The 25,623-nt window shown below is 41.1% G+C and overlaps 1 protein-coding gene across 6 annotated transcripts in view; it reads left to right on the top strand.

Annotated features, from left to right (window-relative positions):
* DCT (dopachrome tautomerase) overlaps window positions 1–25,623 on the top strand; it is a 118,451-nt gene that overhangs the window by 84,603 nt on the left and 8,225 nt on the right. For 5 of the 6 annotated variants that reach the window (XM_025364237.1, XM_025364234.1, XM_025364236.1 and 2 more), the window contains 2 exons: window positions 3,087–3,266; window positions 5,034–5,169. In XM_025364237.1, coding sequence (XP_025220022.1) covers window positions 3,157–3,266; window positions 5,034–5,169 — 246 coding nt within the window. In that variant the 5' untranslated portion in view covers window positions 3,087–3,156. Of the gene's footprint in view, window positions 1–3,086; window positions 3,267–5,033; window positions 5,170–12,910; window positions 12,966–25,623 lie in introns of all 6 variants that reach the window. The other variant, XM_025364231.1, reaches the window with a different exon arrangement.

Raw genomic sequence — 25,623 nt, 5'->3', positions numbered from 1 at the left:
AGCACCACCGTATCCTACGTGATGTAGTTACTGCCGAGAATACAAAGATGAGTGAAATAAAATCTCCCTTTTGAATATTGTCTTGTATTAATAAAGATAGATTTCTTGTAAGTAAATTACAATTGAGTGTGAGAAGCACTGTAACAGATGTATACACAAAGACAAGAAGAGAGTCTGGGCAAGTCCCAAAGAGGCAGAGATGGTGGTTCTGAGAAGGGAAGGGGCACAGGCCTTAGTCAGGTGTAGAGGAGGTGAGGGGAGTGTGGGAGGGCAGTGGGTGGGTCCTTGGTAGAGGGAACATCATGCGTGAAGTTAGATAATTCTCTGGAAACAGCCTGATATGGCTGAGCCATGGGATGCTGGTGAGTTGAAGAGGACAGGGGCTTGGGGACAGCCAGGGAAGGATGGTCTCTGACATGCTAAAGACTTCACACACAGGTCAGTGGCCTGGCCTGCAGCCCATGAAGAGTTCTGTCCTCAAAGACTCCTTGAATTTGTTTCTCTGTCCTGGAACACATTTCAGCAAAAAATTTCCCAAGAGGTTCCTCACCTTCCTTTATTCATTTTTTCCCTCCAAAATCCATGTCCCCCCTCCCCCCACGCCTCTTTATTTTGAAACGGGGTCTCACTCTGTCACCAGGCTGGAGTGCAGTGGTGTGATCTCGGCTCACTGCAACCTCTGACTCGATTCTCCTGCCTCAGCCACCTGAGTAGCTGGGATTACAGATTTGTGCCACCACGCCTGGCTAATATTTGTATTTTTAGTAGAGATGGGGTTTCACCATGTTGGCCAGGATGGTCTCGATCTCCTGACCTCATGATCTGCCCGCCTCGGCCTCCCAAAGTGCTGGGATTACAGGCCCGAGCCACCACGTCTGGCCTCAGAATCCCTGTGTTTTAAACCCCACTGCTCTACTTTCCTCCCAGGTCCTTAGACTGCTCCAGGGCACAGAGCTCAGGCTTCCCCTGCCCCCAGGCTTCACTGCCAACACCCTGAGCCTGGGCAGGTATGCGTTTTGAGGGGCCCATGCCCAGCTAGCAGGGACTTCGTCTTCCACATCCTGTGCTTCTCCTCTGGTGCTCAGAACAGTGCTCCACGAGAAGGGACATCATCAGTGCTCTTTCCGTGACTGAGCTTAATTCCGTCAAGCGCTGTTTCCCACCGTACCTTGGGATAGTAGAGGATGGTACGTGAACAGAGATTTCTGTCATCAAGCAAATTTACAGAAGACTGAGTTTAAAAGGTTTTTAAATTTTTAGAATGTCTTCAAGCCTTCCATAGATAAATGTGTTATGCTTTTTCAAGAGGAGCCTAACCTTACCTGACCCTGGAGCTCTTACTTCACGGGGCATCCCATTGGAATCCACTTTGGGAACTGCTGCCTGGGAGCCCTTGGAGACCTTTCTTAGCTTAGGGTTTAGGTCCTGGCCTCTTTCATCCCTGTGGATGTGCTGATTCTGTTCTCACATACTCAGTCCTACCCCTAATCATGAAAACCCTCACAATAACATCTTTAAATTTTTATCTCTACCAGTGAAATAATGGTCTGCCCTTTGGGAGACCAAGGTGTGAGGATTGCTTGAGGCCAAGACTTCGAGACAAGCCTGGGCAATGTAGTGAAACCCTGTCTCTACAAAAAGTTTAAAAAGTTAGCCCAGCTAACTTTTGACTTATGGGCGCGGTGGCTCACGCCTATAATCTCAGCACTTTGGGAGGCCGAGGTGGGAGGATCATCTGAGGTCAGGAGTTTGATACCAGCCTGACCAACATGGTGAAACCCTGTCTCTACTTAAAATACATAAATTAGCTCGGCATGGTGGTATGAGCCTGTAGTCCCAGCTACTCAGGAGGCTGAGGCAGGAGAATTGCTTGAACTCAGGAGGCGGAGGTTGCAGTGCGCCATTGCACTCCAGCCTGGGCTACAGAGTGAGACGCCGTCTCAAAAAAACAAAAATAAAACACAAAAATGGGCCAGTTGTGGTGATGTGCACCTGTAGTCCCAGCTACTAGGAAGGCTGAGGCGGGGGGATTGCTTGAGCCCAGGAGTTCAAGGCTGCAGTCAGCTGTGATAGTGCCACTGCACTCTAGCCTGTACAACAGAGTGAGACCCTATCTCTAAATAAAAAAAGAAAAAAATAAATAGAAAGAAAGAAACACTATTCTGATGGTGGAATCCAGGCCACAGCAGGCATGTAGGATATAATGTCTTATGGACATGGGACCTTGTCAGTCCGTGCTGAGCACATAACTATTGATACTCTACTACCTTGGAACATTTTCCAACGCAACGTTTCTTCTAGTGTCTCCCCTTTGTGTACTTTCATCTGCTTTTACTCTGACCTCCCCTGTTTGCCTTCAGTTTGCCTAAAATACTTTCGTAACTTTACATGTCACTTCTGCCAAAACTAGCTTAGCTCAACATGATATGAACCATCCTATTCTCCCTTCAGTTACTCAAATTTCAAATGCACACAATAGAAGTCATTTTGCCTTGTAAACCCTTCACTGTCTTTCCAACAGAATGGTAATGATTATTCATATTTATACCCATGTCCATATTTTGCGCATCTCCGTTTTTGGAATTTCTCAACCCATAATGGCTTTCAGGTATAGTACTTTTTACCACATATTGTTAACTCTGGTAAAGTAATTGTAATAAAATTTTACCATGATTGTGCCCCGGATTGGTTTGCTTGGTGCAAATTTATAATACCATCCACAAGTTAAGACATATTACTTTTTGTTTTTGGTTTTTTTTTTTCTTCTTGAGACAGGGTCTCACTCTGTCACCAAGGCTGGAGGGCAGTGACATGATCTCTGCTCACTGCAGCTTCCGTCTCCTGGGTTCAAGCGATTCTCCTGCCTCAGCCTCCTGAGTAGTTGGGGCAACAGGCACACGCTACCACGCCCAGCTAATTTTTGTATTTTTAGTAGAGTCAAGGCTTTGCCATATTGGCCAAATTGGTCTCGAACTCCTGGCCTCATGGGATCCACCTGCTTTAGCCTCCCAAAGAACTAGGATTACAGACGTGAGCCGTCGCACCCAGCCAAGACATATTATTTTAAATCTTATTACAAATCTTAGCTTGGATGACTACAACCACCGGGTCACCTTGTGCAATGGAACCTATGAAGGTTTGCTGAGAAGAAATCAAATGGGAAGAAATAGTGTGAAATTGCCAACCTTCAAAAACATACGAGATTGCCTGTCTCTCCGGAAGTTTGACAATCCTCCCTTCTTCCAGAACTCTACGTTCAGTTTCAGGTGGGTGCTCTGAGCGCGGCTGGACCTGCGTGTACAGTACAGGTTTTCATGCATCTGGTTGTGATGAACTGGAAGGAAACCCAGGTTTTGGGGGTTGACTACGAAGCTAAGTGATGAAGAGAGGCTTAGTAAGAGAAGTTAGCAAGGGATTGGTGTGAGGAAAGTCTTTACCCATCTACTATGACTGACAATGTGGTTTTAATGCGTTCTAACTTAGCTGTTGAAAACCACCTTTTGTATTTCTAATTGCTGTACATCAATAAGTCCAGTCTTCGGAACCAGGGTATTTCATTAAATACAGTGTTTTCTCAATGCCCATACTCTTTCTCTTTTCTTTCTTAGTTTTTAAAATGTTGATATTAGAAATTTATCAGCCATACACCTTAATAGTGGGGTCTGAGATCTCAGAGGAGTATCGCAGACTAAATTCAACTCAAATCATAGCACAGCAATGACGTTACAATACTTAACATTTAAAGACCACTATTAATCTTCCACCACACGTTGGGCATGGTGCTCATGCCTGTAATCCTACTGCTTTGGGAGACCAATGAGGGAGGACTGCTTGAGTCCAGGAGTTTGAGACCACCTGGGCAACACAGCAAGACCCTGTCTCTACAAAAAATTAAAAAGCAGCCAGGTGTGGTGGTATGTACCTGTAGAGGCGGGCCCAGAATTTAAGCACATCTCAAAATCACTAAAGAAAAACATATTTCATGCCCTGCTCCCAGAGTTTCTGATTCAGTAGGTGTAGGCTATGTCTTAGCAATTTGCATTTCTAAGCAAATCCCAAACGATGCTAGTTAAGGTGTTCTGAGCACTGCATTTTGAGAACAACTCCCCTAACTCAAACATATAGGAAATGCAATCTATTTTAATAGCACTTTTGTCACAATGAAAAATTAATTCATCCTCCTTTTCAAAACAGCCTTAAATGTTATCCTTCCCCCACCTTTGACATTACTCTGAAGGTTGTGTCCAACCCCAACAGACTCTGAGCCATGCTACACTTAGCAGAACCTCTACATGTGAGTTCAGCCTACCCTGCCCTGGTCCCATACAAGTTGTCTTCTTTAAACACAGTTAAGAAACAGAGAGAATCCAGTTTTGGAGAAGATCTTTAATCTATCTACCACCCCCTTTTTGGACCCATCTTTGTTTAAAATCTTATTTATAAACGTATTTCTCATAATTCTTAAAGTCTTTTTATGGTGGTAGAATTTTTTTTTTCTTTTTTGTAGAGCCAGGGTCTTGCTGTGTTACCCAGGGTAGAGTGCAGTGGCACAATCATGGCTAACTGTAACCTCAAACTCCTGGGCTCAAGTGATCCTCCTACCTCAGCGTACTGAGTAGCTGGACCTTCAGTCAAGCTGAAGGTCTATTTGGTTGAGAAATATAAATATCAGATTAAATGTTAAATAAAATATTGATCGCAATCATGTGCTGGGCATGGTACTGAACCCTGGCAATAAATATCTGAAGAAAACACAGAACCTGCTCTCCAAAGGTATGAGAGACAGGTATGAAGGTTGTCACACAGTACACAAAAGAGATATAATTCAGAAATAGCATTGTTTAGGAGTTCTCTCCCCTTACAGAGGATTATCGTTAAAGTTTGGGGCTAATTCTTGGTGAATTTGTTATGACAGAGCTTCCCATACACCTACCCAATCTCAAATTAGAAAACTATCATCTAGGCTGAAAACGACAAAAAAGATACCTTTATCAGTCTTTGTCTGTTGTCACTGATGTACTTGTTTCTCCCAGGAATGCCTTGGAAGGGTTCGATAAAGCCGATGGGACTCTGGATTCTCAAGTGATGAGCCTTCATAATTTGGTTCATTCCTTCTTGAACGGGACAAATGCTTTGCCACATTCAGCTGCCAATGATCCCATTTTTGTGGTATGTCGAAGACTCAGAATGCATGAAAAGTTTCTAGATAACATGTCAGATTTACTTTTCTCCATACAATTAAGATTTGGCGGTGTTTTATTCTCTGTTGAACAACGTGGTGTGTGCAAATGTAAATTAATTTCCATCTATACCATAGAGATGGTTAGGTGGCATTTGAAGGCCCTACTCAGAACCCATGCTTCAGGGATGGTTCAGTTTTGGATGATCTTAGACAAGAGTTTATAATTCCACTGGTGAATTCATAAGTTAGCATAATAATCAATGATTTTTCATTGGCTAAATGAGTGTTGTTGAGGTCCATTAGTCCACACAAACCACCTTCAATGTGTTACCTGTAGGAAAGAGAGGTTCTGTTAGCCAGAAAAGGGGAGGAGAATGGAGAGGGCATGCTGGACATTTAAACCTCCTATGCCAACTTGAGTGAGCTTTACTTGAGAAAGAAGAAAAGCAGCCCCTGATATCCAAGAGCTGGCCTGGTGCTATCAACCAGGTGTTGATGTCCCCCGTTGGACATAAACAATCTCGTAGAACATCGACGGCAGACAAGGCCACTCTGTGCCCATGATGGATCAGGACAAAAATAAGACAACTCCATAACCGTGTCTGAGCACAGACAAATTACGAACATTGTCCAAGTCACAAGATGCATGACATCCCCTTTCCTGGCTATTATAAGCAAAAAATGACAAATGCCTTCATCGACGGCATTAATACAAAAACTCACATTTGAGGCAATTTAATTTGTTAATCGATTCATGCCTCTGACGTGTAATAATACAGACAGTAAACAGGATTGCTGTTGACTGTGCGGGAGCCTCACCGTTGTTTAAATTTCAGTGTGATGAACTCCTTTGGTATATCAGTTAATTTCTGTCTCACTTTAAAACAAAAGAAGAAAACTGCCAGGCATGGTGGCTCATGACTGTAATCTCAGTACCTTGGGAGGCTGAGGAGTTCGAGACCAGCCTGGGCAACATTGTGAGACCTTTTCTCTACCAAAAAACTTTATAAATTAGCTGGACATGGTAGCATGCACCTGTGGTCCCAGCTACTTGGGAGGCTGTGGTGGGAGGATCACTTGAGCCTGGGAGGTTGAGGCTGCAGTGAGTCATGATCGTGCCACTGCACCCCAGCCTGGGCAACAGGGTGAGACCCTGTTTCAAAAACAAAAACAAACTGAATAAAACTTGACAATAACATTGTAAATTTTACATTTCTGAACTTTTTTAGTGTTTTTGTTTGTTTTTTGAGACGGAATCTTGCTCCATTGCCCAGGCTGGAGTGCAGTGGTGCTATCTCAGCTCACTGCAACCTCTGCCTCCCGGGTTCAAGTGATTCTTCTGCCTCAGCCTCCCAAGTAGTTGGGACTACAGGTGCACGCTACCATGCCCGGTTAATTTTTGTATATTTACTGGAGACAAGGTTTCACCATATTGGCCAGGCTGGTCTCGAACTCCTGACCTCCTGATCTGCCTGCCTCAGCCTCCCAAAGTGCTGGGATTACAGGTATGAGCCACTGGGCCGAGCCTTTAGTTTTTAGAATATGTTCATCCCCTGGTGAACTTTTCTAAGACAAACAAAATGAGGAAGAACGAGTCAGGACCACACTGTTCAGCTGCCCTAGTCAATGCTCTCCAGTCTATGACCTCTAGGAACACAGTGTAGTTGAATATATTGGTCTGTTACTCCTTGCAGGGAGAGAACGGAGGACTGTGGAGAGTCTCAGCCAGTGGGTGCTGGAAAAGATAGAAAGGATTTGGGCTTGTGCCAGGTGGTTTGGGGAGGACTTTTGGAAGCCCTGCTCTGAATCGGATGTTGTCAGGAAGCAGGGGTAAGCTTCCTGATTCGATGATTGGGTGTCTTGTTAGAGTAATTATATGTGTATATGGGGCAGACTAGACTGAGGTTAAAGCCATAGTTGGTAAAACAGCAGCAGATGCTCACATTAGCCGGGAAAGGGGATGTCATGCCTCTTGTGTCTTGGACAATGTTCATAATTTGTCTGTGCTCAGACATTATGGGGTTTTCTTGTTTTTGTCCTGATCCGTCATGGTTACTATGTGAGGACACAGCTAGAAGGCTCAGGAAGAGCATCTTCACCAGGAACCAAATCAGCTGGCACCTTGGTCTCAGACCTCCTGGTCTCTACAACTGTGGCATATAAATTTTTGTTGCTTAAGCCATCCAATCTGTGGTCTTTCATTATGGCAGCTTGAGCAGACTAAGACACATTGCTAAGATTAACATTAAGGCAAGGAAAAATCTGGAAAAAAAACAGAGAGTCTTTGGATACCATACAGTCTGAATAACAATATAAACTCAAAATATAATATATTCAGAGTGGCCTTGTCTGCTGTCGATATTCTATGAAATTGTTAATGTCTGATAGGGGGACATCAAGGCCTCGTGGATAGTGCCAGGCCAGCTCTTGAATGTCAGGGACTGCTTTTCTAAGTACAGGTCACTCAAGTTGTCATAAGAGATTTAGACAACATAAACATTCTTGTTTTGGTAGCCAATCCCTAACAGTGCTTCTGCTTTACAGATACTAAACTCACCATCGTCTATTTTAACCCTGTCTGTGTGTCTTCTGAGTTGCATGTCTTGAATAGATAGTTTTGGAGCAATTCCAAGAAGAAATTTCACCTCTTCTCCTTTCTTATTTTGCGAGTATTTTGAGTTTATATTGTTATTCAGTTAGATTGTATGGAATCCAGAGACTCTCTGGTTTTTTTTCCAGAATTTTCCTTGCCTTAATGTTAATCTTAGCAATGTGTCTTAGTCTGCTCAGGCTGCCATAACGAAAGACCACAGAGTGGATGGCTTAAGCAACAGAAATTTATATCCCACAGTTCTAGAGGCCAGGAGGTCTGAGACCGAGGTGCCAGCTGATTTGGTTCCTGGTGAAGATGCTCTTCCTGAGCCTTCTAGCTGCGTCCTCACATAGTGGAGGGAAAGAGAGCATAAACTCTCTGATGCCTCTTTTTACGATAATACTAATCCAGGGCCCTACTGTTCTGACCTCATTAAACCTTAATGACCTCTTTCTAGGCTCTATCTCCAAATACAGTCACATTGTAGGTTAGGGCTTCAACATATGGATTTTGGGGGAACACAATTCAGTCTGTATATAGCATTTATAATGCATCGTCAAACCATCAGTTTATAGAAGTTTGTTTTTCTTTTCTTTTTTCTTTTTGAGATGGAGTCTCACTCTGTTGCCCAGGCTGGAATGCAGTGGTGCGATTTTGGCCCACCGCAACCTCCGCCTCCCGGGTTCAAGTGATTCTCCTACCTCAGCCTCCCGAGTAGCTGGCATTACAGGCACGTGCCACTGCACCTGGCTAATTTATGTATTTTGAGTAGAGACAAGGTGTCACCATGTTAGCCAGGCTGGTCTTGAACTCCTGACCTCAAGTGATCCTCTGGCCTCGGCCTCTCAAAGTGCTGAGATTATAGGCGTGAGCCACCGCGCCCAGCTGGAAGTTTGTTTTTCTAGACTTTTGGGAGGCTTCATGACTGATTACAAGTCAATCAGTTTTACTTGATACAGACCAGGGCAATCTTGGGAGTGTAATTGAACCACATGGAGCATCTGCTTCCCACTCTGCAACGTGTGGGTCTCGACCCGATCTGGCGGTGAAAATGTACTCAGTGAAGTGACTCTTAGTAGATTAGGACAACAGGAAACCGGTCTAGAGCCTGTCAAGTACAATACAAATGTTATCATAAAAATAATAACATGCTTTATAATGGTCAGAATTAGAGAACTATATGTTAGGTTTCGATTTTCAAACCTTAATTAAGATTTCTTATCTTGTTCTCCAAAGCAGACAGTCATGTCCTAAGACGTTTTACTAATAAGCACAACGTCAGAAGTATTTCACAGGTGATTATTATTGTTACTCAACCCAGGTACAAAAAGAGGAGCTATGAAGAGGGAGAGTGAAGGTATAGCTTTCAGTGACTCTAAGCTTGCCTGATGGGTGTGAAGTAGCTTTCTGGGGCTCCTAGAGAGGTTAAAGCATAGTCAGGTGAGCTTCAAGAAATCTTGAGATGGAATTAGTTGGTAGAGTTGTTCTTTCCTTTGAAAAAATGTTTCTTTCCTCATATTTGCATAGTAGCAATAAATGAAGGGGTTGTCAGAAGTCTGAATTAATGGTCTAACAAGGTGGGGGCTTATTTAACAAGATGGGGGATTATCTGTAATGCCGCCACCGCGATCTTTGCTTTTCTCTAGAATGCCCGCCTTGTTCGATGATTCTAACTTGATGGTTCAGATCATTTTTTCTGGCTATCGTCTCAGCCATAGCTTATGCCAAGCATTTCTGGTGTCTGCTTTCTCAGCCATACATCCGTACATCTATTTATCTATACTATACGTCTCTAAGTATTTATTAAAGCATACATTGTCAACTGTACAATTTATACACACAATTCATATTCATAAGGAAAAATGTCACAGTACTCCTTATCCAGTACTCCAATATGTTATAAGTAGAACAGCAGAATCCTCTGATAAATTAAGGATTATACCCCAACTCTTTCTCTCCTATTAAAAGTGATGCTAGTAATTTGATTTTCTGCATCCCAAGTCTCCAGGATTGCTAAACCTTATCTCCTTCTTTTGAACAAGCCCACTAAGTGGATGGAAATTGGCAACATTTTTCTGTAAATAGCCAGGTAGCAAATATTTTGGGCTTTGGAGCCAGATGTTCTCTGTTGTAACTACTGAATTCTGCCCCTGTAGCATGAAATCAGCCATAGAGCATGCATAAACAAATGAATGTGGTGTTGCAATGAAACTTTATTTACAAAAATAGGTTGTAGGCTCTGTTAGGCCTTCAGGCTTTAATTTATCAACCTGCGGTGTAAAGGATTCACTGCTCTTCTTTGTATTAGTTTGTAGGAAGGATAGTAGGAATCTCTCTCTCCCTCCCTCTCTCTCTCTCTCTCTCTCTCTCTCTTTTTAAGAGACAGTCTCTCTCTGTTGCCAGGCTGAAATGCAGTAGCGTGATCATAGCTCACTGGAGCCTCGAACTTCTGGGCTCAAGTGATCCTCCTGCCTCAGCCTCCCAAGAAGCTAGGACTATAGCCACGTACCACCATGCCCAGCTTTTTTTTTTTTTTTTTTTTACTTTTTATTTTTGTAGAGATGAGGTCTTACTATGTTGTCTAGGCTGGTCTCAGAACTCCTAGCCTCAAGCAATCCTCCCACCTTGGCCTCCTAAAGCACTGGGTGAGCCACCATAGCTGGCCTGTAGTAGGGATATCCCTTTAGTCATATTTCTCCTTCTGCTTTAGGGTGGAAGCTCACATTGTAACGTAATGGATGAGAAATCCCGTGACTTAACATGGTTCAGAGATGTAAGACATTTAATCATCTTTGTCTTTGTTGCTTTTAATGGACTTAATGTTAAAATTTTATTTTCTTTAGTAGTATGTGTAATATACAAATAAGCAAAAAGCCACAGCCTTTCGTTAAAGGCATAGAATGAATAATGTTTTGGCACTAGTTCCAGAACTCACAGTTACTTCAGGCTATCTTCAAAGAGTTTTATGCTGAAGCCAATTCAGCTTTAAATGATTTTTCACATATTGAGATCCAGGTTAAAGCATTTCAGTTAACAGAGTTATAGCTTCTGGAATTTCAAATTCACGAGGCAATTCATGCAAATATATTGCACATGACATTTATTAAAATTATTTTTTGTGAAATCTCTTCAAGCAATAGAGCTACAAAATTGTATGTGATCACAATAATGAGAAAAGAAGGCAGAACATTAAAGTGCAGGAAAAACTCCAAAGCAATCTCTAGTAATTCTTAAGGTAATTGAGGCAAATGCACACATTTATCATGGAAAATAAGATTAGGCCAGAGAAATGCTAAGTGCTGTCTTCAATATTAAATTTAGATATAATCCAGAAAAGCAAAAAAAAAAAAAAAAAAAAAAAGGAAACCAACAGACTTAAAGTTATTTAAATGCCAAGAAAGAAACTATGTTACATAGTGGTAATTTCCTTCCAATTCCTAAAGATACTATTCTTAAGAGTATACTTGGATGTTATCCTTTTAGAAAGTATATTTGGTGAGTTCTAAGTTCCTTCAATTCCTCATTGACTGGGGGGGGTCCATAGGTTCCATGATAAATACTAAACAGCTCATGCCTGTTTTCCACCTTGTACATTGACATTCTAAATAGAATACAACATACAATAGTCTTATTACTCATCAGTGTGTAAAATAGGTTCATTAATTTAGAAATATGCAGCAGGAGAAAATGAATTTCTAAAGCACACATAGCTGATGGACTACCCTAAGTTAACCCTGTAAGAGCCTTTCTGAGTCTGCTGTTCTAGGCTACAACAAAGTTAGTGAAATCAAAAGCTCACAATTACAGGTATAAATAATTCTGTGTTAGAGAGAGTTTAGTTGAAATGTAAAAAAAGGATAGGTGTATCAGTCTGTTTTCATGCTGCTGATAAAGACATACCTGAGGCAGAGTAATTTATAGAGAAAAAGAGGTTTAATGGGCTTATGGTTCCACGTGGCTGGGGAGGCCTCACGATCATGGTGGAAGGCGAAAGGCACATCTTACATGGTAGCAGACGAGGGAGAACTTGTGCAGGAAAACTCTGATTTGTAAAACCATCAGTTCTCATGAGACTTATTCACTGTCATGAGAACAGCATGAGAAAGACCCACCCCCATGATTCAATTACATCCCAGTGGGTCCCTCGCACAACGTGTGGGAACTCTGGGAGCTATAATTAAAGATGAGATTTGGGTGGGGACACAGCCAAACCATATCAATAGGGCATTGCTTTTTTCTTCCCAAGAGTGAAGCATTTAAAGATATATCCATTTTGCTTTACTTTAAATAAGAAAAATCGTAATTAGACTAATATTTTAAAAAATTAAAATAACACTGTTTTATGTGAAATTTTTATTTTTAGTGGTTTTATGATTTTTATATTATTTATAATTACAGAAATGTTGGTGAAAAAAGTTTTTAAATGCCTGTAATTCCATCTCAATGTTTTTGCTTATTTCTTTTCATCTTCTCATATGTTTTATGCAGTTGCAATTATAATCATCCCTCAATATCTTGAGGGGATTAGTTCAAGGTACCATTAGTTTGGTACCCCACCATGGGTACCAAAATCTGTGGCTACTGAAGTCCCTTATATAAAATGGCATAACATTTGCATATAAGGTACACACATCCTTCTGTATACTCTAAATCATGTCTGGATTACTTATACAGAGGACCATCTGTATAAGGCACCTATTACATATGATATCCCATTATCACTTAATTTATTTAGTTTTTAGGTCATTGCATGGTTTTCTAAATTTTTTCATCTTAAAATCTTAGTGCACATAGAAGTTTCAAAATATAAAATGTATAAAATGAAGTCCATATTATCACTACCACCTTCCTGCAAACAATACCATTTTTTTTCTAATTTTCCAGATATATTTTATAAATACACAAATATGTTTATATATTTATCCACATTGTAGCATATTATAGACCCCTGTGTACCTTTGCCTTCCCCCCACTTTTTAAAAAAAAACTATTCCAAATCATTTCAGTTCCAAAGGGCGTTCTTATTCTTTTTTTGTATAGCTGTATAGTATTCTGTTACATGGATTTATCCTGAAATGTATTATTTTAATTTTAAATTTAAGATTTTAAACTATTTTCTATGGATGGACATTTAGGTGATTTCTAATCTTTTACTTTACAATGCTACAACAAATGTCCTTGAACATGTAAGCTAAGTAAACAATAGAATCCCTGGCTTAAAGGGTAAAAAAATGCATTTGAAATTTGATAAATGTTACAGAATTGCCTCTAGAAGGTTGGACAATATTCCCTCCTAATACCTGTGTTTCACCTATGTGTCAGAGCCACAGTTCCCCCATCATTCCCTCTCATTATGCTCTTTGTCCCTGTGTCATCACGCTTTTTCATCTTTGTCAACCTGATAGGCGAAAGGGCATTTTAGCAAGTTTTAATTTGCATTTCTCTTCTTATAAGTGAAGGCCAGGCCAGACGCAGCAGCTCACACCTGTAATCCCAGCACTTTGGGAGGCCGAGGCAGGTAGATAACCTCAGGTCAGGAGTTCAAGACCAGCCTGGCCAACATAGTGAAACCTTGTCTCCACTAAAAATACAAAAATTAGCCGGGTGTGGTGTTGGGCACCTGTAGTCCCAGCTACTTGGGAGGGGCAGAGGCAGGAGAATCACTTGAACCCAGGAGGTGGAGGTTGCAGTGAGCCAAGATCGTGCATTGCACTCCAGCCTGGGTGACAAGAGCAAAACTCTGTTTTTGTTTTTTTTTTTTAAAAAAAAGTGAAGTCCAGCATCTTTTCAGACATTCAAAAAAAAAAAAAAAAATCAATTTGCACCTCCTTTTCTGTGATCTATCTGTTCATAACTTTTGTTTGTGATCATGACTTCTGGAAAAAGAAAAAAATTACCCTAAAGATCCAAAAAAGTCAGAATTAGTGAAAGTAATTTGTTCTCTGTGTGAGTAACAAAATACAACATTCTCTTTTAATATTTTATTTTCCTGGAAAACCTAATAATCTGGTCATGTAAAGTTGTATTTTGTAGGTTTTATTAGTTTATGGGAAAAGAATGTGATCACTGAAAACATATTCAACCTCTAGAACAGTACCTGACACTTAGTTCTGTACATTTTTGTGAAGACAGTGTCTTATTATTGTAAATCTATTCTGTGACAGCTCCTATGTGAGATGTCATGCAAAGCCCACCTCTTAAATGAACAAATCCGTATATAGTAAACTACTCTTCTTGTTTTAAACACAGGGAAAATAAAGTTTAGAGAGGCTAAGAAATGTGTCAAGGTCACACCAACCAGTTAAGTGGCTGAGCAGAGATTTATAAGAAAAGTTTCCTATTAAAAAATCTCCCCGTGTTCAATCTTTCAACTACCATTTTGCCTTTTGTCAGTTTAGACAATTCTTAACTCAATCTTCTCACAATTGCATTCATTGTAGCTGAGGATATTAAGTCCCATTAGGTCATATTAATAGGAATTAACATGAATTGGTGAAGGGCAGATCTGAATAATTTTGCACGGCTTTTGAAATGATAGAGTCATTGCTTTTATTGTGAGCATGTATTTATGCTTTTTAAATGTCACATTTACTTATTTAATACTAGTTTTTAAATAGCAGGTACACAGTTACTACCTCCTAAGTAGCATAACATCTTGATGAGTTTTGTAAGAGCTGAGGTATCAGAGAGGGTGGCTGGACCCCTCTCTGCTTCCCCAGGGTGGCAGGATTTCTATGGGCTAGGCTGGGGGCTGGCTTGTTTTCTTTAATCTTACAGGTGGTAAATGTTACCTGAATGGGTTCTCTTCAACTCTAGACTTTATAAGGATAAATGCATACTCTATTGAGAAGAACTAAACCTATGAATTACATCCAATTCATTCTTGATAAAGTATGAATATAATGACAAACCACAACTTACATACAAATCTAATATGGTTCTAGCATTGAGTTGAGTTCCTCTCTCCTAGAGTTTTCATGATTAGGTAGCCAAGAATGGCCTGAGAGGTAGCTTAGTCTCTATCTAGAATGTCTTCTAGCATCACCTTGGTTCTGTTTCTCCAACCTGTAGTGTCAGCTTATATGCATGTTGAGCTGGTCACTTCTTTTAAAGTTGAGTTAGCAGAATCTTCCTGTAGTCCTCTGCATCTATTCAGAGTTCAATTCTTGAAGAACAAGCTTTTTTTCCTAAAGGGTTTAGAATTGGCATTTCTAATTCTCTTGATTTTTTTTTTTGTATGCATGCTGTTAGAGCTTGTATACAATGTATATTGTGTACATTTTTACACACATATCGTATACAAGGCTATTATACAAGTCTATGTGGGAGGATGTGTTCCCAATACAACTCCTCCAAAATACCTGATAAATACTTTCTGTTTTGCCTGCTCAGGGTGCTATAAAAGAATGGATAGGGAGATATAGGGAGAGAAAATTTTAGCACCATCCTTGCTGCGCCCAGCCTGGAAGATGCTATTATTACTCCAATATCTTTTTTTTTTTTTTAAATTTATTTATTATTATTATTATACTTTAAGTTGTAGGGTACATGTGCATAACGTGCAGGTTTGTTACATATGTATACTTGTGCCATGTTGGTCTGCTGCACCCATCAACTCGTCATTTACATCAGGTATAACTCCCAATGCAATCCCTCCCCCCTCCCCCCTCCCCATGATAGGCCCCGGTGTGTGATGTTCCCCTTCCTGAGTCCAAGTGATCTCATTGTTCAGTTCCCACCTATGAGTGAGAACATGCGGTGTTTGGTTTTCTGTTCTTGTGATAGTTTGCTAAGAATGATGGTTTCCAGCTGCATCCATGTCCCTACAAAGGACGCAAACTCATCCTTTTTTATGGCTGCATAGTATTCCATGGTGTATATGTGCCACATTTTCTTAATCCAATCTGTCACTGATGGACATTTGGGTTGATTCCAAGTCTTTGCTATTGTGAATAGTGCTGCAATAAACATACGTGTGCATGTGTCTTTATAGCAGCATAATTTATAATCCTTTGGGTATATCCCCAGTAATGGGATGGCTGGGTCATATGGTACATCTAGTTCTAGATCCTTGAGGAATCGCCATACTGTTTTCCATAATGGTTGAACTAGTTTACAATCCCACCAACAGTGTAAAAGTGTTCCTATTTCTCCACATCCTCTCCAGCACCTGTTGTTTCCTGACTTTTGAATGATCGCCATTCTAACTGGTGTGAGATGGTATCTCATTGTGGTTTTGATTTGCATTTCTCTGATGGCCAGTGATGATGAGCATTTTTTCATATGTCTGTTGGCTGTATGAATGTCTTCTTTTGAGAAATGTCTGTTCATATCCTTTGCCCACTTTTTGATGGGGTTGTTTGTTTTTTTCTTGTAAATTTGTTTGAGTTCTTTGTAGGTTCTGGATATTAGCCCTTTGTCAGATGAGTAGATTGCAAAAATGTTCTCCCATTCTGTAGGTTGCCTGTTCACTCTGATGGTAGTTTCTTTTGCTGTGCAGAAGCTCTTTAGTTTAATGAGATCCCATTTGTCAATTTTAGCTTTTGCTGCCGTTGCTTTTGGTGTTTTAGACATGAAGTCTTTGCCCATGCCTATGTCCTGAATGGTACTACCTAGGTTTTCCTCTAGGATTTTTATGGTATTAGGTCTAACATTTAAGTCTCTAATCCATCTTGAATTAATTTTCATATAAGGAGTAAGGAAAGGATCCAGTTTCAGCTTTCTACTTATGGCTAGCCAATTTTCCCAGCACCATTTATTAAATAGGGAATCCTTTCCCCATTTCTTGTTTTTCTCAGGTTTGTCAAAGATCAGATGGCTGTAGATGTGTGGTATTATTTCTGAGGACTCTGTTCTGTTCCATTGGTCTATATCTCTGTTTTGGTACCAGTACCATGCTGTTTTGGTTACTGTAGCCTTGTAGTATAGTTTGAAGTCAGGTAGCGTGATGCCTCCAGCTTTGTTCTTTTGACTTAGGATTGTCTTGGAGATGCAGGCTCTTTTTTGGTTCCATATGAACTTTAAAGCAGTTTTTTCCAATTCTGTGAAGAAACTCATTGGTAGCTTGATGGGGATGGCATTGAATCTATAAATTACCTTGGGCAGTATGGCCATTTTCACGATATTGATTCTTCCTATCCATGAGCATGGTATGTTCTTCCATTTGTTTGTGTCCTCTTTTATTTCACTGAGCAGTGGTTTGTAGTTCTCCTTGAAGAGGTCCTTTACATCCCTTGTAAGTTGGATTCCTAGGTATTTTATTCTCTTTGAAGCAATTGTGAATGGAAGTTCATTCCTGATTTGGCTCTCTGTTTGTCTGTTACTGGTGTATAAGAATGCTTGTGATTTTTGCACATTAATTTTGTATCCTGAGACTTTGCTGAAGTTGCTTATCAGCTTAAGGAGATTTTGGGCTGAGACAATGGGGTTTTCTAAATATACAATCATGTCATCTGCAAACAGGGACAATTTGACTTCTTCTTTTCCTAACTGAATACCCCTGATTTCTTTCTCTTGCCTAATTGCCCTAGCCAGAACTTCCAACACTATGTTGAATAGGAGTGGTGAGAGAGGGCATCCCTGTCTTGTGCCAGTTTTCAAAGGGAATTTTTCCAGTTTTTGCCCATTCAGTATGATATTGGCTGTGGGTTTGTCATAAATAGCTCTTATTATTTTGAGGTACGTTCCATCAATACCGAATTTATTGAGAGTTTTTAGCATGAAGGGCTGTTGAATTTTGTCAAAAGCCTTTTCTGCATCTATTGAGATAATCATGTGGTTCTTGTCTTTGGTTCTGTTTATATGCTGGATTATGTTTATTGATTTGCGAATGTTGAACCAGCCTTGCATCCCAGGGATGAAGCCCACTTGATCATGGTGGATAAGCTTTTTGATGTGTTGTTGAATCCGGTTTGCCAGTATTTTATTGAGGATTTTTGCATCGATGTTCATCAGGGATATTGGTCTAAAATTCTCTTTTTTTGTTGTGTCTCTGCCAGGCTTTGGTATCAGGATGATGTTGGCCTCATAAAATGAGTTGGGGAGGATTCCCTCTTTTTCTATTGATTGGAATAGTTTCAGAAGGAATGGTACCAACTCCTCCTTATACCTCTGGTAGAATTCAGCTGTGAATCCATCTGGTCCTGGACTTTTTTTGGTTGGTAGGCTATTAATTATTGCCTCAATTTCAGAGCCTACTATTGGTCTATTCAGGGATTCAACTTCTTCCTGGTTTAGTCTTGGAAGAGTGTAAGTGTCCAGGAAATTATCCATTTCTTCTAGGTTTTCCAGTTTATTTGCATAGAGGTGTTTATAGTATTCTCTGATGGTAGTTTGTATTTCTGTGGGGTCGGTGGTGATATCCCCTTTATCATTTTTAATTGCGTCAATTTGATTCTTCTCTCTTTTCTTCTTTATTAGTTTTGCTAGTGGTCTGTCAATTTTGTTGATCTTTTCAAAAAACCAACTGCTGGATTCATTGATTTTTTGGAGGGTTTTTTGTGTCTCTATCTCCTTCAGTTCTGCTCTGATCTTAGTTATTTCTTGCCTTCTGCTAGCTTTGGAATGTGTTTGCTCTTGCTTCTCTAGTTCTTTTAATTGCGATGTTAGAGTGTCAATTTTTGATCTTTCCTGCTTTCTCTTGTGGGCATTTAGTGCTATGAATTTCCCTCTACACACTGCTTTAAATGTGTCCCAGAGATTCTGGTATGTGGTATCTTTGTTCTCATTGGTTTCAAATAACATCTTTATTTCTGCCTTCATTTCGTTATGTACCCAGTAGTCATTCAGGAGCAGGTTGTTCAGTTTCCATGTAGTTGAGCGGTTTTGATTGAGTTTCTTAGTCCTGAGTTCTAGTTTGATTGCACTGTGGTCTGAGAGACAGTTTGTTATAATTTCTGTTCTTGTACATTTGCTGAGGAGTGCTTTACTTCCAATTATATGGTCAATTTTGGAGTAAGTACGATGTGGTGCTGAGAAGAATGTATATTCTGTTGATTTGGGGTGGAGAGTTCTATAGATGTCTATTAGGTCTGCTTGCTGCAGAGATGAGTTCAATTCCTGGATATCCTTGTTAACTTTCTGTCTCGTTGATCTGTCTAATGTTGACAGTGGAGTGTTGAAGTCTCCCATTATTATAGTATGGGAGTCTAAGTCTCTTTGTAAGTCTCTAAGGACTTGCTTTATGAATCTGGGTGCTCCTGTATTGGGTGCATATATATTTAGGATAGTTAGCTCTTCCTGTTGAATTGATCCCTTTACCATTATGTAATGGCCTTCTTTGTCTCTTTTGATCTTTGATGGTTTAAAGTCTGTTTTATCAGAGACTAGGATTGCAACCCCCGCTTTTTTTTGTTCTCCATTTGCTTGGTAAATCTTCCTCCATCCCTTTATTTTGAGCCTATGTATGTCTCTGCATGTGAGATGGGTCTCCTGAATACAGCAGACTGATGGGTCTTGACTCTTTATCCAGTTTGCCAGTCTGTGTCTTTTAATTGGAGCATTTAGTCCATTTACATTTAAGGTTAAGATTGTTATGTGTGAACTTGATCCTGCCATTATGATATTAACTGGTTATTTTGCTCGTTAGTTGATGCAGTTTCTTCCTAGCCTCGATGGTCTTTACATTTTGGCATGTTTTTGCAATGGCTGGTACCGGTTGTTCCTTTCCATGTTGAGTGCTTCCTTCAGGGTCTCTTGTAAGGCAGGCCTAGTGGTGACAAAATCTCTAAGCATTTGCTTATCTGTAAAGGATTTTATTTCTCCTTCACTTATGAAACTTAGTTTGGCTGGATATGAAATTCTGGGTTTAAAATTCTTTTCTTTAAGAATGTTGAATATTGGCCCCCAATCTCTTCTGGCTTGTAGAGTTTCTGCCGAGAGATCTGCTGTGAGTCTGATGGGCTTCCCTTTGTGGGTAACCCGAGCTTTCTCTCTGGCTGCCCTTAAGATTTTTTCCTTCATTTCAACTTTGGTGAATCTGGCAATTATGTGTCTTGGAGTTGCTCTTCTCGAGGAGTATCTTTGTGGCGTTCTCTGTATTTCCTGGATTTGAATGTTGGCCTGCCCTACTAGGTTGGGGAAGTTCTCCTGGATGATATCCTGAAGAGTGTTTTCCAACTTGGTTCCATTTTCCCCCTCACTTTCAGGCACCCCAATCAGACGTAGATTTGGTCTTTTTACATAATCCCATACTTCTTGCAGGCTTTGTTCATTTCTTTTTCTTCTTTTTTCTTTTGGTTTCTCTTCTCGCTTCATTTCATTCATTTGATCCTCAATCGCTGATACTCTTTCTTCCAGTTGATCGAGTCGGTTACTGAAGCTTGTGCATTTGTCACGTATTTCTCGTGTCATGGTTTTCATCTCTTTCATTTCGTTTATGACCTTCTCTGCATTAATTACTCTAGCCGTCAATTCTTCCACTTTTTTTTCAAGATTTTTAGTTTCTTTGCGCTGGGTACGTAATTCCTCCTTTAGCTCTGAGAAATTTGATGGACTGAAGCCTTCTTCTCTCATCTCGTCAAAGTCATTCTCCGTCCAGCTTTGATCCGTTGCTGGCGATGAGCTGCGCTCCTTTGCCGGGGGAGATGTGCTCTTATTTTTTGAATTTCCAGCTTTTCTGCCCTGCTTTTTCCCCATCTTTGTGGTTTTATCTGCCTCTGGTCTTTGATGATGGTGATGTACTGATGGGGTTTTGGTGTAGGTGTCCTTCCTGTTTGATAGTTTTCCTTCTAACAGTCAGGACCCTCAGCTGTAGGTCTGTTGGAGATTGCTTGAGGTCCACTCCAGACCCTGTTTGCCTGGGTATCAGCAGCAGAGGCTGCAGAAGATAGAATATTTCTGAACAGCGAGTGTACCTGTCTGATTCTTGCTTTGGAAACTTCCTCTCAGGGGTGTACTCCACCCTGTGAGGTGTGGGGTGTCAGACTGCCCCTACTGGGGGATGTCTCCCAGTTAGGCTACTCAGGGGTCAGGGACCCACTTGAGCAGGCAGTCTGTCCCTTCTCAGATCTCAACCTCCGTGTTGGGAGATCCACTGCTCTCTTCAAAGCTGTCAGACAGAGTCGTTTGCGTCTGCAGAGGTTTCTGCTGCTTTTTTGTTGTTGTTATTGTTGTTGTGTAGCTGTGCCCTGTCCCCAGAGGTGGAGTCTACAGAGACAGACAGGTTTCCTTGAGCTGCTGTGAGCTCCACCCAGTTGGAGCTTCCCAGCAGCTTTGTTTACCTACTTAAGCCTCAGCAATGGCGGGTGCCCCTCCCCCAGCCTCGCTGCTGCCTTGCCGGTAGATCACAGACTGCTGTGCTAGCAATGAGGGAGGCTCCGTGGGCGTGGGACCCTCCCGGCCAGGTGTGGGATATGATCTCCTGGTGTGCCTGGTTGCTTAAAGCGCAATATTGGGGTGGGAGTTACCCGATTTTCCAGGTGTTGTGTGTCTCAGTTCCCCTGGCTAGGAAAAGGGATTCCCTTCCCCCTTGCACTTCCCAGGTGAGGCGATGCCTCGCCCTGCTTCAGCTCTCGCTGGTCGGGCTGCAGCAGCTGACCAGCACCGATCGTCCGGCACTCCCCAGTGAGATGAACCCAGTACCTCAGTTGAAAATGCAGAAATCACCAGTCTTCTGTGTCGCTCGCACTGGGAGTTGGAGACTGGAGCTGTTCCTATTCGGCCATCTTGCTCCGCCCCTCCAATATCTTTTTTTTTTCCTTCCATGATTGTGTCCATTCAGGCTGCCAAAACAAAAATTCCAGAGACTGAGTGGCCTAAACAACATTTATTTCTCACAGTTCTGGAGGCTGAGAAGTTGAAGATCAAGGCACTAGCAGATTCAGTGTGTGGTGAGGAACTTCTTCCTGGCTCATAATGGCCATTTTCTTGCTTGTCCTCAAATGGTTGAAAGGGAGAAGGAGCTCCCTGGGTCTCTTTGGTAAGGGCACTAATTCCATTCATAAGAACCCCATCCTCACGGCTTAATTATTTCCCAAAGGCCCCATTTCCTATTACCATCACCCTGGGAGTTAGGATTTCAAAATATGAATTTGTTGGGAGGAGGGGAACACAGTGAGTCCATAGGAGATTGTTTCTCGTCTGTCACTGAAATATTCTCTCTGTGTAGTACCCTCCTCCTTGTGGCAGAGCTTAGTTAATTAAATAGAGGCTTGGTGTTGTTTAACTATTTCATGCCTATTACATATGGCCTAGTTAGGGCAATGTGAAACCAACATCCCAATTATATTTGTTTTCAAATTTTTGGTAGAACAAGACAAGAATAGATATTTCCCTAAAATAACAAGCATGATGAAATATGTTTTTTAGGAGTTGCCATTAGGAATTCTCTCATTTAAAAATTCCAAACCAACTTTTTAATGTATGCCTTCTACTTTAAGTTTTAATTAGAGTTCCCATATGGACCTATGTGTGCTTATATCTGTCATGTGGCTTTTAAGTGATCACATTTGAATTGTCACTTAGTTCTGACTCTCAGAGGACCAGAGCAATAGCATGTCACCACAGTAGGATCCAGTCTGATGACAAAGGATGCCTTCTGGGCAGTAACACATGAACTCAAGTGTTGAAAACTACAGTGTGCTGGTCTTTAATGATGTACACACATCTTTCCCCCAGCCAGCCTCATATTTCCATGGTTCCTTTCTCCAGATGCAGACACTTTTCTTATTTCAGCTATGTGGTGGGAATCCGAATTTATAGTCATTTAAGCTAAGGCCCTGTGATAGTAACTTTATCCTCCAATGGTCTTGAAAAAAGAATGCACACTTTCTTGTATTTTATTTTCTATATCCTGCAGGTACAATATTTTTTGGTTGATTACTTTCTTCTGCATGGGTTACATTAAAAATCTTTACCTTGAAAGCCTATGTAATCACAATTTTTTTTTTCAATATGGGCTCTACTTTGAAATTTACTTTTTTTTTTTTTTTCATTTTCTGTACCTATTCTCATTTTGTTGGAACAAGATAGGATAGGTTTATATGCCAAAATTTGGAACCTCATTTCTGAAGTACTCAATTTCTAATACCAAAACATAGCCATGTAGCCCTCGAGCAGATGAAAGGCACCAATGATACAAATTTATTTATTGTTTATTTAGTTTTTGAGATGGTGTCTCGCTCTGTCATCCAGGCTGGAGTGCAGTGGCACCATCTTGGCTCATTGCAGCCTCCGCCTCCTGAGTTCAAGTGATTCTCCTGCCTCAGCCTCCCGAATAGCTGGGATCACACGTGCACACCACCACGCCCATCTAATGTTTTGTATTTTTAGTAGAAATGGGGTTTCACCATATTGGCTAGGCTGGTCTCGAACTCCTGACCTCAGGTGATCCTCCCACCTTGGTCTCACAAAGTGCTGGGATTACAGGTATAGATCACCATGCCCGGCCCAATGATACACTTTACTTTACTTCTGCTTCTGCTTCCTACCCGCAAATGACATTTTTACAGAGATATAAACTGAGCTCATTTTTAACTTGTATTTAACAAAGATACAATTAGTTTCTCAAGAGCAATTCAACGTATCTTATTGAGGAATAATGCCCACAATTTTAACAAAACTACTTATTCCGTAGATTGTACTACTTCTGTTTTTAGGTTGCAGATATGTTATTGCTTGCAGCATTTTGTTCATTGGATTCTGTGCATTTTCTCAGTGCATACCAGTCTTTTCAAAAAAAATTACATTCTATAATTTGGGTGCTCTGTATATTGTTCTTACTAGAGCTTTGTTTTGTTGTTGTTATTGTTGTTGAGATAGTATCTCGCTCTATCACTCAGGCTGGAGTGCGGTGGTACAATCACAGCTCACTGCAGCCTTGACTTCCAGGGCTCAAGTGATCCTCCCGTGTCAGCCTCAAGTAGCCGGGACCACAGGCACACACTACCATGCCTAGCTAATTTTTAAATTTTTGTAGAATTGGGGTCTCACTGTGTTGCCGGGGCTGGTCTCAAACTCCTGGCCTCTCACGTGATCCTCTTGCCTCAGCTTCCCAACGTGCTGGGATTACAAGCATGAGCCACTGTGTGCAGCCTTACTAGAACATTTATTGTACGTTTTATAGCCCTCCTGAGAGCTACAATTTCAATTACTCCTTATTATTTCTCCCCCCTCCTTTTTTTTTAATCTCTCCAGATTATTAATTGCCTTAGAATCTTGTCTTCTCCTTTATTATTTACATTTTTCCCTTGGTGAATTCTGATGCTTTCTATGAGTTATTTGCCTCTTACAGCACTGAATCTGCATCATCTGCATCTTCCTTATGTCCTGATAGTCTCTTGTCTCTTTCTATCATCACAATTTGATCACTGACTTGAACTCAGGCGCTATCTAAAAGTTCATGATTGGTTTAGGACTCATAGGTCAAACTATACTCTTTCTGCATTGTTAAGATTTGAGAATACACCTTCAAAATCAATTTTTCTTATTCTAGGTGGTCCTGAAGGTTGTACTACAGTGTGGTGGTGTCAAGCAGGCCACGGGCCCATACTGGTCTGTGGCCTCTTAGGAACTGGGCTGCACAGCAGGGGAATGGTAGGCAATCGAGCATTATCACTTGAGCTCCGCCTCCTGTCAGATCAGCAGCATTCGATTCTCATGAGTGCAAACCCTATCATGAACTGCACCTGAGAGGGCTCTAGGTTGCACACTCCTAATGAGAATCTAACTAATGCCTGATGATCCAAGGTGGAACAGTTTCATCCTAAAAACCATCTCCCTTCCCATCCACCGCCCCCTAGTCCACGAAAATTGTCTTCCTGAAAACCAGTCCCTGGTGCCAGAAAGGTTGGGGAGTGCTGGTGTAGAGGAAGCAGAGTACGTGGATTAAGAACTCTCACTTTAGAACCAGACTTCCTGGGTTCAAATTCTTACTCTACCATATATTAGCTGTGTGCCCTTAGGCAAGTCACTTAACACTTTTGTGCCTTTTATTCCCCATCTATAAAACAGGATAATACTGTTAGGGGTTGAATTGTCACCTGCAAAATTCATATGTCAAAGTCCTAATAGCTAATAACTCAGAATGTCACCTTGTTTGGAAATAGGATAGTTGCAGATATAGTTTATTAACATAAAATGTCACACTGGAGTAGGGTAGGTCCCTAATCTAGAGTGAGTGGTGTCCCTATAAAAAGGGAAAATTTGGACATAGGCACCTGCACACAGGGAGAACACTACATGAGGATGAAGATGGAGATCTACAAGGCAAGGAATGGCAAAGACTGTCAGCAAGGCCCGAGAAGGTAGGAGTGAGATCTGGAACAGATGTTCCTTCACAGTGCTTAGAAGGAACCAGCCCCACTGACATCTTGGTGTTGGACTTCCAGCTGCCTAGAAGTGAGACACTGTCTCCAACTGTAAGACAAATGCCTGGTGTCTAAGCCACCCAGTCTGTAGTACTTTGTTACAGCAGCCTGAGCAAACAAATAATATTCACCAAATCAGGCTGTTTTGAGGTTTCAATATGTCATTATGGGTAATTGAGAAAACACTAATAAATATTCACTAATTTACTTATCAAAAAGCACTAGGCATGTGTCACATGCATTCCTAAATGCCCAGTTCCTCACTGGCTATATGTACATAGTGTGTGTGATTTCAGAGGTGCTTGCAGGCCCCACCCACCTGCAAAATGCAAATTCCTTCGTTCTGCTTCCATAAGTCCTTGTTCCAAGTTAAAATAATAATAGTACTGATGGTATACTCATAGCGATAACAACCATTGAATAACAATTTCCTACAAGAAAGGTGCTGTGTGCTAGGTGCCTAATAATATAAGATAATACCTCCCTACCTTCCCAATGCCATGTTATTGGTGTCCACTGTTGAGGTTTACAGACCTCTGTGA

This window comes from Theropithecus gelada, chromosome 17 (genome assembly GCF_003255815.1).
Source record: "Theropithecus gelada isolate Dixy chromosome 17, Tgel_1.0, whole genome shotgun sequence".
In the NCBI taxonomy this organism is placed as follows: Eukaryota; Metazoa; Chordata; class Mammalia; order Primates; family Cercopithecidae; genus Theropithecus; species Theropithecus gelada.
This window is presented reverse-complemented; position numbering and strand designations above follow the sequence as displayed.